General features: G+C 36.4%; 1 protein-coding gene across 18 annotated transcripts in view; it reads right to left on the reverse strand.

Annotated features, from left to right (window-relative positions):
• The window catches only part of SIPA1L2 (signal induced proliferation associated 1 like 2), a 260,821-nt gene that overhangs the window by 78,510 nt on the left and 167,930 nt on the right, over positions 1 to 14,381 (reverse strand). For all 18 annotated transcript variants that reach the window (XM_043511364.1, XM_043511368.1, XM_043511365.1 and 15 more), the window contains 3 exons: positions 11,043 to 11,200; positions 7,480 to 8,056; positions 2,108 to 2,382 (listed from right to left, as the gene is read on the reverse strand). In XM_043511364.1, the coding sequence (XP_043367299.1) occupies positions 2,108 to 2,382; positions 7,480 to 8,056; positions 11,043 to 11,200 (1,010 nt within the window). The remainder of the gene's footprint in view (positions 1 to 2,107; positions 2,383 to 7,479; positions 8,057 to 11,042; positions 11,201 to 14,381) is intronic.

A 14,381-nucleotide genomic window follows, 5' to 3' on the forward strand; every position in this document is an offset into this window, starting at 1 on the left:
AGCCAGATCCTTACGATCACACTGTATTAGACAACACTTAAGGGAGATAATCTGAGTGCCCTTAAACTGTTGCATTTAAAAGTATCATATAGCAAATTGGGAAGGCATCTAAACTGCTGGCTGTAGGAAGAATTGCTCAACACTGCTAATGCTCCTGCAACCTTTGTGTTTCTTTCCCCCACCTCGTCTGTTTCAATTATCAATTTTAAGAAAGGGTGGGTTCTCAGCAATTTCTGAACATCAGGCCCCTTTCAGGCATCTCATATTGCTCCCAAAATCACTAGTCACACTTTTGAAAATCTTGGGACTTTCATTTCAGTGGGATCAGAACTGGGCCCAATGAACAGAAAAGGCAGGAGGGAAGATTCCCATTTCTTTTGTAACTTTATTTTTGATTACATGGCTTTTTATTTTAATAAAGCACTGGTGCTACACATATTTTACAGCTAGACTGTAAATTTAAAAGTAAACTTCAATTTATTTTTAAGTAGTGATTAGTTACCCAGTTCTGAAAGATGTAAAGAATCTATATTTTGGTTCCCCAAGAGATGCTTTGAAGTTTTCTTTCTAGTTCAGTGGCACACAGCTAGAACCCTGACTTACAGATATACTAAGAGATGCATGGCATCTGCTCTATTATACTGGATTTTGACTTCGTAATTTTAAATGTAAAATGTATCTCATGATATGTAAAAACTGCTCAAACAATACATAATTCTACCAAGCACTATAAAATATACCTTTTATCTTAAATATAATGGATCAGCTCGTTAGGCTCATACTTTGTAAACAGCTTGGGAATGTGCACTACATAAGACAGTGAAAATTCATATTCAGAAGCAGATGGAGAGAAAAGCTGAGCTAAGCAGAGAGACTTAATTGCAAATTATATGCAAGTAGTGAGAACAGAGGGGGTGTGTGTGTGTGTGTGTCTGTCTGTCTGTCTCTCTCTCCCCTCCCCCCCCAAAAAAGGAACACCCAAAACTTGAAGGTGCAGGTTATGGCAGGGAAGAGAACTGTGTGTATCATTCATCCGGCCAGTTTGGAGAACAAACATACCAGCATTCGTGCATAGCTTGCCAATAACTCCACACTGTTGTACATGATGTAAAATTTTATGGCTGATTTTCAAGCCAAGAGCAGCATCTCAATTTTTTTCTTTTGTTAAATTAAAAGAATATCAACAGAAGATTTAAGGAGACAAGCAAGTAATTCAATTTACTGAAGCACACTTCTAATTCAGACTCATTAACCAAACTCACGGTGCATAGGTAATGGATGAGTGAAATAAGATTGGATTTCTGTGAAGTTTTGAATCTGAGTTGTCAGCTGATGTACTTTTACTCAAATGGTGGCAGCAGCAAGGCAAAAATCTTCTGGCCACGAACAGCACCCTAATCAAAGAAAGGCACTGGCAGGCACTGCACCCCACCCACAGAAAGAATGATACAGTCATCTTTTATTATGCTCTTTTCCCAAGCATGACCCATTTCATGTTAAAGCAAGATTTTAGTTTTAGCTAATGATTTGACTGATATGATTCAACAGTTAATGTGAATGACTTAGAGCAGATATTTATAGAGAAAGGGAAAGAAGCTGTGGCATGATCCCATAGATATCTCGCATCCAATGTTTCTCTTTTTGTTTTTGAAAATCACAGCTTAAAATAAAGGTTTCTTATCTCAATAGTCAGAAGTCAAAGAAACCTCAAAGAAAATAAGTATTTTTCAGGCAAGGATTCCCAGTTTGCAAAACTAATATTAAAATATAATAAAACTGTCTCCTGCGGAAGAGAAAAGTCACAACTAATTTTTAAAATACTTCAGTCATGCTGCACTTTAGTTTACTTCTTATCCTCTCAAGCCTTATAAAGTCAATTTCCCATTAAATTGCTTACAGGATCACATTTTATCTTTTATTACAAGGTAATAGCTTCTTTTTTTTCTGAATTGCTTTAACGGCCACAATCCCATTATTACCAAATAGGAGACACAATATCCATTTCCTAAGGGCCTTTACCAAAGACAGCACTTGTTAAAAAGCCAAATAATAAGCACCAGCAAAGAAAAGAATTGGAAATGTCACATTAAGGACTGTTACTTGTTACCTTCTAGGTGATCCATCCTCATGTGGTTGAATAATCACCACCTTTACTGTCACCGATGTGCGTAAAAGGTCAATCATTTGTTCATGAGTCAAGGTTGCCACAGCCACTTTACAGATCTCAACTAGACGGCTCCCTTGCCTTAGGCCTGCCTTCCATGCAAAACCAAATGGCTCCACATCTGCTACTATTCCTTCGAAGTTAACGTGGAATCCAAGCTGGCCCAACCCATTCCTCCGCAGGGTCATTTCCGTTGTTTCGCATCCTCTGGTGACTATCTAAAGGAGTATCAGATTGTTATGCTACTGTCTTTGTAGACTAATTTCTTTGGAAAAATGAAAGGATCTAGTTTCTGACACGATAAAGCTATGTTTGGTTTCATGTGCAATACTCTTAACATACTAATAGGTGACGAACAATCATTTTGTCATTTATGGTTGACTATAGGTTTCTGCATAGAGCAAAATCCATGAAGACCTTCAGAGTCCTAAAATTTGACTTCCCGGAAACAACCAGCTGTCCTGCATCAAATTCTTATTTCTTTCCAATGCAAAGACATTTATATCTTACTGAATACTTAGCAGCTGTCAGTTTCAAAACACAAGGCAAGCAAAATGCAAACCTGTCAATTATTTCATTCTCTGTTGGCTGATTAACTGCAGGTGTGTAGTGGGTTTTTTCTTCAGGAAAATAATAATCTTGAAATTTAAGATGAGTCAAATCAAGTGAAATTTTTCAGTTCCAACAGACTCTTATCCCCCAACACTAAGTAACAAAATAAGATAATGTATTTCTTTTGCTCCAGCAATCAGATTCTGATCTATGACATCCATGCCATTACCATCTCCAGATATAGGCTTTGCTACAAATGGGAGAAGACTGATTAATTCATGGGAACTGAGAGATAGAGAACTGAGATCATTCATACTTAATTGGAAGTTATTCTGGCATTACATGGAATAATCCAATAAACTGAAATTTTAGCATTTACTAAAGGGATTTCTTTTTTCATACTATATAAAATTGAACAGTTTCACAAATGGTGAAGCAATCCAGGGACAATTCAGTAGTTTTTGCAATACATTAGTGCACTAATCTTTCACCTCTGGAGATTGAAGGTCAAATTCTGGTTTAGGTCATAACAGAGGGTACAGCACTGGAAGGGACCTCCTGGGTCATCAGGTCCTGTCCCCTCCTATCACAAGCAACCCAGTCATAGTCCAATTCATAAATTTATTAAGCTCCATTTTAAAACTTCAGTTGTTTGCCCCAACTTCTCCAATTGGAAAGCTGTTCCAAAACCTTACTCTTCTGATGGTTAGAAACCTTCTAAACTCCGATCTTCTAGTTTCTAGTCATAAGTTAAAATTAGTTTCTCTTTTGTTCGTGTCACAAAATTAACATGGATTTTGGGCACAGTTGTTACTCTGCTTAAGGGAGGGCCAAGACTGGATCATTATGAAATATGACAGTCCAGGATAACTGTATTTGAAAGAGGGCAAAAGCTGGGACACAGAAATCACGTGATTTGCCTAGGGTTACACAGTAAGCGTGTGACAGAGCTAGGGAAGGAAGCCAGTAATTCCAGCTCCTACTCCTCTCTCGCTAACCACCAAATGACTGATTGGAAAAGCTTTGAGGAACTTTGCATAACTTATGACTGCACTGTAACTAGCTCAAAGCCACGACTGTTACCTTCTTACAAAGTTTTAAAGATGCTAGCCATATTGTTTTTACAAATTGCCGTCAGTACAACAGTAAGTTCTGCAACCCAGTTGGAAGGCTGAAAGTGGCGCTCAACACCTTAGAATAGGACATATTTTTAAAAATTCTTATGTCATCCATTTATCCTTAGAGGGCCAGCCCCCACTCCAGTGCAACATCCCAGCATGCTCTGCTTACATACTCATGGCATAAGCATGGGAGGCCCACTGGAGAATTGAGAAGATATTCAGAATAGTAAAATGTGCCTCTTTTCCTTTGGGAACCGCAATACAAACTTTTGCCCAAATTTCCTATCTCAATGTGATTACCAACATGTACTATGCTATTAATATTGCATCAAACAGGTAAGCTTGCTGGAGAATGAAGCCACATTTGTGTGTGTTCAGGTGTCTACTTCATATTGTCCAGTTCTGCAGATTTAAATATATTTTGTATTTGAAATATCAAATATTGAATGCTGAAAAACCACAAAACAGTACTAACAGTAAAAACAGCACTGTTCTCAACTCTCTAAGCAGCTAGTAATGCCAGCCTCCATTTCCCATTTGATATATTTTCAAACAAGCACCTTTGGGCTCTCCCTATGCTGCCCCTTCATGTTTGGGAGGAGCTCTCTGTAAACATCCACAAAGTTACTTCATTATCTTGCTTCAAATCCCTTCTTAACACACTCCTTTGCCATGATACCTACAAGAAAAACTTGCCTGGGACCACTGCCTACTACTATCATTTCTGGTACTTGTCCATTTATCTGTAACTATATGGTTTTACGTTATACTTTGATTTTAAGCTCCTTTTTGTTTGGTATCTGTACGGTCCTAGCATAGTTGACTTCTGCTCCATGATTAGGGCTGGTAGGCACTGTGGTACTACAAATAATAAAAAACTTATTACCATTCTGGACTCACTGCAAAGCCTACTATTTCCCAAGGCTTTTGGCACGGAAGGAAAATGATAGATTGGAAGGGGTTTACTAGATGGTGGATATTTATCTATTCATAAAGTCTGATAAATTAATTAGTTATAAAATGTGACATGATGGACGGACACCTTATGCTTCAATCATATAGTGAATTCTACATAGATGGACTCCTGACTTCAGCAGTGCTCTCTGATCAGATATGGGGGTCTGATCCTCCATTAAGATCTGTGCAGACAGAGTCATGTTATGCAGATGTGTGCAATGGTTACCTTTAAATAGCATGGGCCCCATTGAGATTTTTATAAATCAAATAACTAGCTAAAAGTAAAGGGTGTCTGGGTGTTTAGAACATTCTCCATTAAAAGCCAACATTTACCACCTGTGTGAAGGTTTCAGGGATAAGGAGTCCAGTATTCCAAAATTCAGTTTTTAAATTAACTTTTAAAGAGAAACGTGGATGCTGCAGTCCATAGGCACTGACTTTTGTTTTTGCCGGTGGGTGCTTTTGAAGAGGTGGGTGTGGTTACGGGGGAGAGGTTCTGCCAGTTTTGGGAGGGGGAGGCTATTTTCAGCATATTTATACACTTTTCGTATTCTAGTTATTGAATGTGTGTCTGTTATTGCTATCTTTACTATTTTAATAATGATTAAATTTTTATGAACTACATAATTATATCATCATGAATTACAGTATATTAAAATCATTGCAATAACCTACGAGCTGTCTTCACTAACATCCCAGTTTAAAGAGATTACGTCTCACTGCTTTCTGGATAACTGTCAGCAATCTTATTTACCTCTAGTTCCTTGGTATCGTCTTGATGCACGTTAAGGACAGCTACGTTATTCAGTTGCATCTGTCCCATTGATGACTGGAGATCATTGTTAAGTCTTACGAATGAGCATTCCTCAGTTCAGGGTGATATAGGTACAGTGAGAAGGATTCTTATAAATTTGCAGTACTCTGGAAGCATAGTACTTCCAGAGTACTGCAAATGACTCCAAGATCTCTTTCTTGATGGTAACAGCTAATGAAGACCCCATCATTTTGTACGTGCAGTTGGGATTATATTTTGCCATGTGCTTTACTTTGCCTTTAACATTGAATTTCATCTGCCATTTTGTTGCTGTCATCCAGTTTTGTGAGATCCCTTTGTAACATTTTGCAGTCAGCTTTGGACTTAACTATTTTGAGTAAATTTGTATCATCTGTAAATTTTGCCACCTCACTCTTTATCCCTTTTCCCACATCACTTATGAACATATTGAACAGCTCTGGTCCCAGTACAGAAACCTGGGGACAGCACTATTTACTTCTTTCCATTCTGAAAATGGACCATTTATTCCTACCCTTTGTTTCCTACCTTTTAACTGGAGGCCCTGGCAATGCTTTCAAGATCTAATGATCATTAATTTAATGACAAGCCTTCTGTTATCTTAATCACCCTGCTTCTGTTTAAAACAAACTCCTTGTCCCAAGGGCAGAAACTGTTAGCAGCACAGAACTCACATTCCACACTCAAGCTCCCTCTGGGGCAAGGGTGTGTTCTGTGAGCAGACCTCAAGTACAAAACTATGGCTCCTTGGTGTTGAGCACCCCATATTTTTTTCAGCACAATGCTGAGGCAATTTATAACTGTCCAATTAGTGATCATTTTACAACGGTAACATGATAATTAGAGAACATTTTTTCTAAATTTCAGAAGGAAAATATTTGTATATGGAAAATTACAATATCTGAAGAATTTAACAATGAGGTAAATACAACGCAAGTGATAATAATATGAATTTACAAATATTAACCTGTACTGGCAGAAAGACTCCATCACACATGGTAGGTATTAATCGCGGGCCTGTGAAGCACCAAGCATCCTCAAAAGTCTTGAAAGTTTAGGGTAGCACAGCACCTTGCAGCATCAGGCCTTTATTTTACACATCAGTTTAATCCTGGCCACTTCATAGTTTGTACTTCAGCTCTACTAAATCTCCAGAAAATTAGGTCTAGTGATTGTTTTCCAGTAGAAACCTCAATTCAATTTTAAAAAGGCTTATGCCATTGACCTCATTTAATTTAAGAGGTAAGGTCAAAGTCAAACTGGAATGAGAACAGTGATACCTCAATGTTTTATACCCCGCAGCCTGTATAAGTACACATTTGTAATAGCGATAAGCCAAATAATTTAAGATGTTGAGCACACAGAATGCCTGAACTCCACCTGTCTTGATTGAGATTGCATCAGCTCTGATAATCAGTGTTAACTGATCTAACTGCCTTCATTTTCTTCCAGCTCATCCATGCAAAATAAGCAGTATATTCCATGCTTTATTTAGAGGGTTTTCACTGTATAAAACACATTCAAAAGGGTATTCTTTATTTTTATTTTTTTAATTAAGATATTTTTATTGAGGGGTGTACTCTGACCTCTAGTCCACATGGCTGGGAACCAAAAATTCAAGTTTTAATCCTGGCTTTAAAACTAAAACCCTATGTAGCCTTGGACAAGCCAATTTAATTAACTGCATCAAATTAGTCACCTATAAAAGCAGGATGATAATATACATCTATTCCACATGGTGTTATGAGGAATAATGTTTGTAAAGCTCCTTGAAGTTGGAAAGTGCTATATAAGTTTAAATATAGGAAAATGTGAGTTCTTTCCCAAAGAATGATACACATAAATAATTCTGAATAAAAGCTTCGATAATTCAGTTTAAAAATTTGACTTACTTCTAGTCTTTGAACAACTTCTCTGATGTCATCAGAACAATTATCAAATGCAGACAGAAGAATACATTCTCCTCTTTCATAAAAGATTTTGATACTCATTAATCCCGATGTCCATCCAATAACATCTCTGCAGGAACAGTTAAACACAACATTTTTGGACTCCTTTTCAATCAACATAATAAATTCATTGGAAATTCCAAGGAGACATTCAATGTCTGCAGACTGGCCAAAGTCCCGTGCTATCACATTCCACATAATTGCTCCAACACTAAATAAATGAGCATCCTTTCTTGGTTTCACTTTCTCCTTTTTCTTTGCACCTAGAGTAATAAAACTGAACTTCACTGAAGTATCCACTGTAGCTGTAGTAACAAAATTTTCTGCCAGATCTTTCAAGTATTCTTGTCGTGTCCTGGTGGCCATGGCTCGGAATTTTTCTGACTTGTGCGCTGCATTTTCAGCATTAATAACTTTGGCTAAAAGGAAGTCCCTAAAGACTGCTGATTTGGGGAAAGTTACTCCTTTGGGGATTGGTGGACCAAATGGGGGTACATCTTTTGATCTTGAAACTCCAACACTAGAAATAAAAAAAAAAATGGTTAACTGCACCAGCAAAACCTCATTACAGGACTATGACCTATATAACCCATTGACACAGGTGAGTTTCAATGTAAAATTTGAGACAGATGAACTTTTAGAAATTAGGAAGCTTGTATCTGAAACATACAGGAAACTTATCATATTTGCACAAATCTAAAGATCAAATAAAATGGGTATAAACAAAATTGACTGGACAATCTTATAAAACAAAGCCATTTACAATTTTAATTATATGAATTAATAAAAAGTCCAGGATTTAGCAAGCTGCAGCATTTCAAGAAGGCCTGTTTATAAAGTGTCTGTTTCTTCTTCCTTTCAATGGGATAAATACAATATGCATCCTAGGGATATTGTTATTTAGGAGGATCCTTAATTTGAAGGAGCTTTAAAGTTGAATTTTCTTAAGGCACATATGTCTTATTTAGTTTTCCACTCAGTTGCTCCATCTCTGACAAACTGAACCAACTCCTTTCTGAGGGCAAAATTCCCCCCCCCCCAAGCCCCTGTTACACCCATATCACCACATTGACTTTGATAAGATAGTACAGATAAAATTGAGGGAAGAATTTGAAATATAGGGTATATCTGGCACATTTGTCCAAATCCTCCCATACTTGAGTAAAAAAGTTATAGGAAAGAAAAAAAAAGTCTGCAGAAAGCCAACTGCCAAATTGCACACGTTTCTGTTGCATGCTCCCCTCTAATGGAGAGGGTCTGAGACCCCATGTAATAGGGATGGGAGAAGGATTCATCCTAGCCAAGGGCAACAGATTCCACAGCCTGAGCATACATACGTATCTGCCCGTTCCCTACAAGAACTGGTAGAGGGGCCAAATAGTGCCACCTTTATCCTTGCCGAATAGTATTTTACTCTAAAATAGTCTCCTTAAATAGAAACAACATATGGAATGAAGTCCTATTTAGTGAGGGTAAATATGGCACAATCTGGCCCATGGAGAACAGCCACTGCCCCAGCATGGGGTCTCAATTTGCAGAATCCTGATTCTGCTGGTTGTGGCAGAATAGCCTCTGCAGGTTTTGAGAGCAAGGGGAAGTATTCCATGGAGCTGCTGCTTCATGTCAGATCTCTATTAGCCAATCCTTGAACAAAACTGAATGATTTTCAAAAGTCTATAGATTTCCAGGAGATCCCCTACTGTCATTTTATTTGAAGTTGACAAAATGAACAACAAATGTAATGTTTCAGAGTAGCAGCCGTGTTAGTCTGTATTCGCAAAAAGAATATTTGTTAGTCTCTAAAAAAATTTGTTAGTCTCTAAGGTGCCATAAGTACTCCTTTTCTTTTAACAAATGTAATGCAACTCATAACTGGATTAAAATTAATACACACACAATACCCATTAAAATCTGACAGCTCTACAAATTTATTACCGATTCCTGGCAACGGCTTTAAAAAAGAAAGCTGTATTTCATGTGAAATTCATAAATACATGCAGGAGTGGTAGAAGATACTGTCTGAGTAACCAAGATGCCAACCTCTCATTCAAAAGGCCTCTGGGTAATGTGCAGCTGGCACAACAGACAGAGCATCAACCAACAGAGGTTTGAAGAATTTCTTCTTAAACTTGGCTTATATTTCTTACCTTTTCTCTGCACCTCTCTTAAAAAAAAAAGATATCAATACAACATGCAGTAGGATTATTACCCATTTCCAGGTTACTTGCAGAGCAACATACTCTCAGACTTCCGTTTTATTCCCAACTTCTGCAACCCCTGCCCTAACTGTGGAACAAGGAACAGATTGCCCTAGAAACTATACACGTTACCTCTTCTATCACAGTAAGAATTCATATGTGCAGGACCTAGACCAATATTGACATTAACTTTATTTAAAATTTCTCAGAGATAAAGGAATCAGTTTTAAAACAAAACTAAGAAGAGTAACCAGGTTGTCATTAGCCGATAAGACTCTCAACTTTAAAAATACATAGAATGTAAAACTTAAGATATTTGACAGCAGTACATCAGCATTTCAAAAAGGTTCATTTAGTAGGTCATGATCATTAGTGGTTTAGGTTCAGAGAGGTTTTTTTTTTTTATCATCCGTTTCATAGAAATGCTTTAAAACTAAAGAATATACAAGCTATTGAAAACTAAAGACTGTTTTCAGTCCTCAGCCAGATCAGAAGCTGAAAGAAAGAGAAAAGGACCAGTGCCAGGCACATATCTATGATGGGAGTACTCAGGGTTTTTTTTTGTTTTTGTTTTTTGATGGGAGGGGGATTCCCTAGCCCAAGTGATGGAATTTTAAGACTTGAAACTCTCATTTTAGAGTGTGACAGTGAGATTTTTGGGGAGATATTTTGAAACAAAAAAAGGTTTTCATTAATATACGAGTCACAGGCAAAACTGACATTTATCTGAAAGGATCTCAAAGTACCCTGCAAACAATATAAAGGGACCACTTAAACAAACCATGATTGAAATACAGTCAAGTTTGGGATCACATTCTGTAGATGTTCAGCTAAATACATTGCCAGTGATTTATATTTGTATTAATAATCTTCTAAAATGACTTCGCTCTACCCTAAAAAGAAAGTTAATAAAAAACTATAATTATTTCTATAGCTATAGCTTCAAGTCTTATTTTTTAAAACCCGACTGCCCTTTATATGCCCACAAATAAGCTAAACAAATATCTACACATTTTCAATTGTGCCTACAAAACTGTACCTACAATTACATATGGACACAACCAAAGCTCTCTAAACTTAAACCACTAATGATAATGACCTACTAAATAAATCTTTCTGAAATGCTGTGTACTGCTGTCAAATATCTTAAGTTTTACATTCTATGTGTCTTTAAAAATGAAACTCTAAAACAGAAGAGAAATGTAGAACACATACAGACAACTTCTTTGGGAAATACAAGATTAATAGAAAAAGATGCTTTATTAGAATCAAAATAGCAAACATAAAAAATAATAAGTATCTACTCACCTATAGCATACATTTTCAGTGCAAGGATTATGCACTTTGACGATGACAAACACATGTTGAAAGTGAGATCGGATATTTTTTGGAGTAAAAGGAAGTGCTCCAGGCTCTTGGAAGACAATGGTAACAATATCATTTCCTATGTGCCTTTTCCTTAGAAGCTACATAAAAGAAATATGATTTTAAAAACAGTTTGTTAAGAAATAATACTTTTTCTTCACATTGGCAAAAGCACTGGACAGTTTAATTTTAAAAAGGAAAGAGTCACTTCAGAAAGTGGAGACATTCTTATAAGGTAGTATTATCTATCTATGTGGAGCTGCATGAAACTGGGATGAATGGGAAAGAGGTCTGGGAAAAAAACTGGGCTAAGCTCATAAGTTTATCAGCCTTTCTTTCTGATTGGATTCCTCTTTTCTTATGCCAGCCAATTTTCATCTCCCCTATATTAGCGTATTTGTGTAGTAATATGAAAGGTCCGTAACGTCATTGACATTTATCACTGTCTAACATTGGTATGTGGTCTGTCCTTTTCTACAGTAAAAGACCTGTGTTCATATCCAAAACACAAGATTGTTTATCTTTTCTCAGGAAACCTTTCCTTTCCGAAATTGTATTTAAACTGAATATTAGATTATTACCCTGAACATTTTTTTAAAAATAGTTTCCTACTAAACTCTCAGCACAAATTCTAGCTATCTTCAATTTAGCAATGCAGCAGTGGAAACTACAAATGTACCAGAGATTCAAATTTACTGATAAAAATGTTATTATGGTAAGTAATTCTTTGTTGTCAATTTATTTATGATAGGGATATATTTTACGATTTCACAGGTAATATAATCTTTTTTTATTACAGGTAGAATATCTGGTAGCCATGTAATTGGAAAAATAAGTGTCTAGTGAGGGAGAAGACCTCTTCTCAAAAATGATTTCTTTAGCCTTTTGTAGATACAAAATGAAATTATGGATATTATTGTAAGAGTTGTACATCTCTAACTTAATTTTTGTAAAGAAAACTTTCTTTTTAAAGAGCTGCTGATGCTGTTACGTAGATAGTGCTAGAACAGCACATGCTGTAGGGTACAGATGTATTATCGGCCAAAAGTCTGCAGAGCTTGCATTGTGGACTAGTGACTCAGATTCTTAAGGCTGCACTAACGCTAAAGAGGCAAAATACAACTGAAAGAACTGTAAGAAAACAAATTTAATCAATGTCTACATGATATAGGGCAATGATAGGGTTATTTATCAAGTGTTTAGAATGAAATTTTGCTGTTTAGAATAATTGCTTTTCTTGGTTAGTTATGTGACAAGCCAATATTGCAACTAACACATAAAATAGGCAAAGTTATCTTATTGTTTACATACAAATGCCTGTTTATGACTTTCATTGTGCCTTTCAATATGTAGGGCCAGAATCGTATAACAAGAATGGCTGGAAATACAATTCTGAAGCACTAACAAAAATATGCTACTTCAAATGCACTAAAAACATCAGTAGCGATGTAAAGAAAAAAAGATTAACCAATGAGCACTTAGAAAGATTTGCCAAATGCTAATTTTTGTTCTAATGAATATAATTTCTTTTATTAAAATGGTAAAGCCACAATAAATGGCTGTTAAGGCAACTCTAAGATGTACATTTACTGCACACAGATTATGTTTGAAATGCATAATAAAGTATTTGATATTGAGCTAGATTTAATCTCAGAAATTAAATAAAATTTAATTTTATTGGTGAACAGTGCATTTAGATTGGCACAGTAAAGCATAAGTTCACAGTTAGAGGTTATCACTGCCTTACAGCTTGAAACCTACATAGCAGTTGAATGTGTCAGACCTCCCAATTAATAGATATAGCAAGGATATCAACTCATTAGTGTACATATTATTAGTGATCTGTAGTTGGTTCTAGCCAATTATTCTTCCTTGTTAAGTTAGAGTTCATGCCTATTTCTATACCTGTCCACAGGGGTATTTAAATTGAAGTTGAGGAAGCAAAACTTATGTAAGACTGAATTTAGTATATTTTGTGTCCACACATTCTTTTGCTTTTTAAATGTGATAAAATGCCTTTTGGGAGGTGCTGTTTAAACTGCCAATAATCATAGGATACATAGGCAAGAATGGGACACACATCTGCTGAGAGACAAGTTTTTGAAACCTAGAACCACTGTATTAGCATCATAGTCCTTTACAGTGAAATGGGTTCTTAAGTTTATCAATTAACTCATTGACATTTTTAGGTACTTAAACCTTTAGAAAGCTTAAAAATATTAACATGAATTTAAAAGGTGGTCAGCATTCTTAAAACCTTACCAAGTTTGTTGAGATCTGGGTGACTTCCTTGAAATTTTTAAATAAAACCAATATAACTCTACTATTATAAATGGCTACCATGCACAAGTGATCAGTGAAGTTCAACACAAGGTGAGTGAAGGCAAAACACAGTGATGTGTCTGTATACAGGAAATCAGAATGCAAAGAACTTGAAAGGGGAGGGAAGGAAATTGGGGGTGAACTGGAACATGGAGGGAAGAGCTCTAGTAGGATCAGCAAACAGGAGAAGTAGTAATTATTGAATGGAGAAAAAGGAGGGGAAAACACTTCCCTGGAAAGCATAAGTAAGGATAGTGGGCTGAAAATGAGAGAGGAATTGAAGGAAACCAGGCTAAGTTAAAATGTTTGTCCCATGCCCTTTTCCAGTTTGTCCCTTTTAACCTATTCTCTTTCCAACTTTCACCTCTTAGCCATTTTTGAGCCCTCAGTTTCCTCTTCCTCTCCCCTCTCCCATTTCCAGGTCTGCTCAGTTTATTCAATCTGCCTTTCTAACATATTATGAAGATTCTCATGCCAAATGCTAGAGCACGCTGGGGATTATCAATAGGGTACACAGGCCACGCAGGGTTACTTACAGGAAGAAGACACCAGACACCCTCTGAGATCACTCTAGTATCAGGCTAAATTGTTATGGTAAAATGTGAAAATGAACTTAATACAATATGATGAGCAGTCAACAGGAAACCAGTGAAGAAGTTTTATAGAAGAACACATAAAAGGGAGTCCAGTAAGGAGAATATGTTAGAAAAGCAGAAGCTGTTAGATTAAAAAGTAGTTACACAAAGATATTAGTTACTGTATTGAATATGATATCTTAACCATAATACTTAACTCTAATTTTCTGATGTATACATAAATCTGGAGGGAAAATATGGGCTATCATGTTAAAATGTAGCAAACCTACTGGCTATTTAGAGCCATACATAACCTACCCATTTCTGTGGAATTTCAACCACCTGTTGCAACTGAGAACCAAGATGTTTTTGTGATAGAGTGAAA

The sequence above is a fragment of the Dermochelys coriacea genome, chromosome 3, assembly GCF_009764565.3.
Source record: "Dermochelys coriacea isolate rDerCor1 chromosome 3, rDerCor1.pri.v4, whole genome shotgun sequence".
NCBI classification, from domain to species: Eukaryota; Metazoa; Chordata; order Testudines; family Dermochelyidae; genus Dermochelys; species Dermochelys coriacea.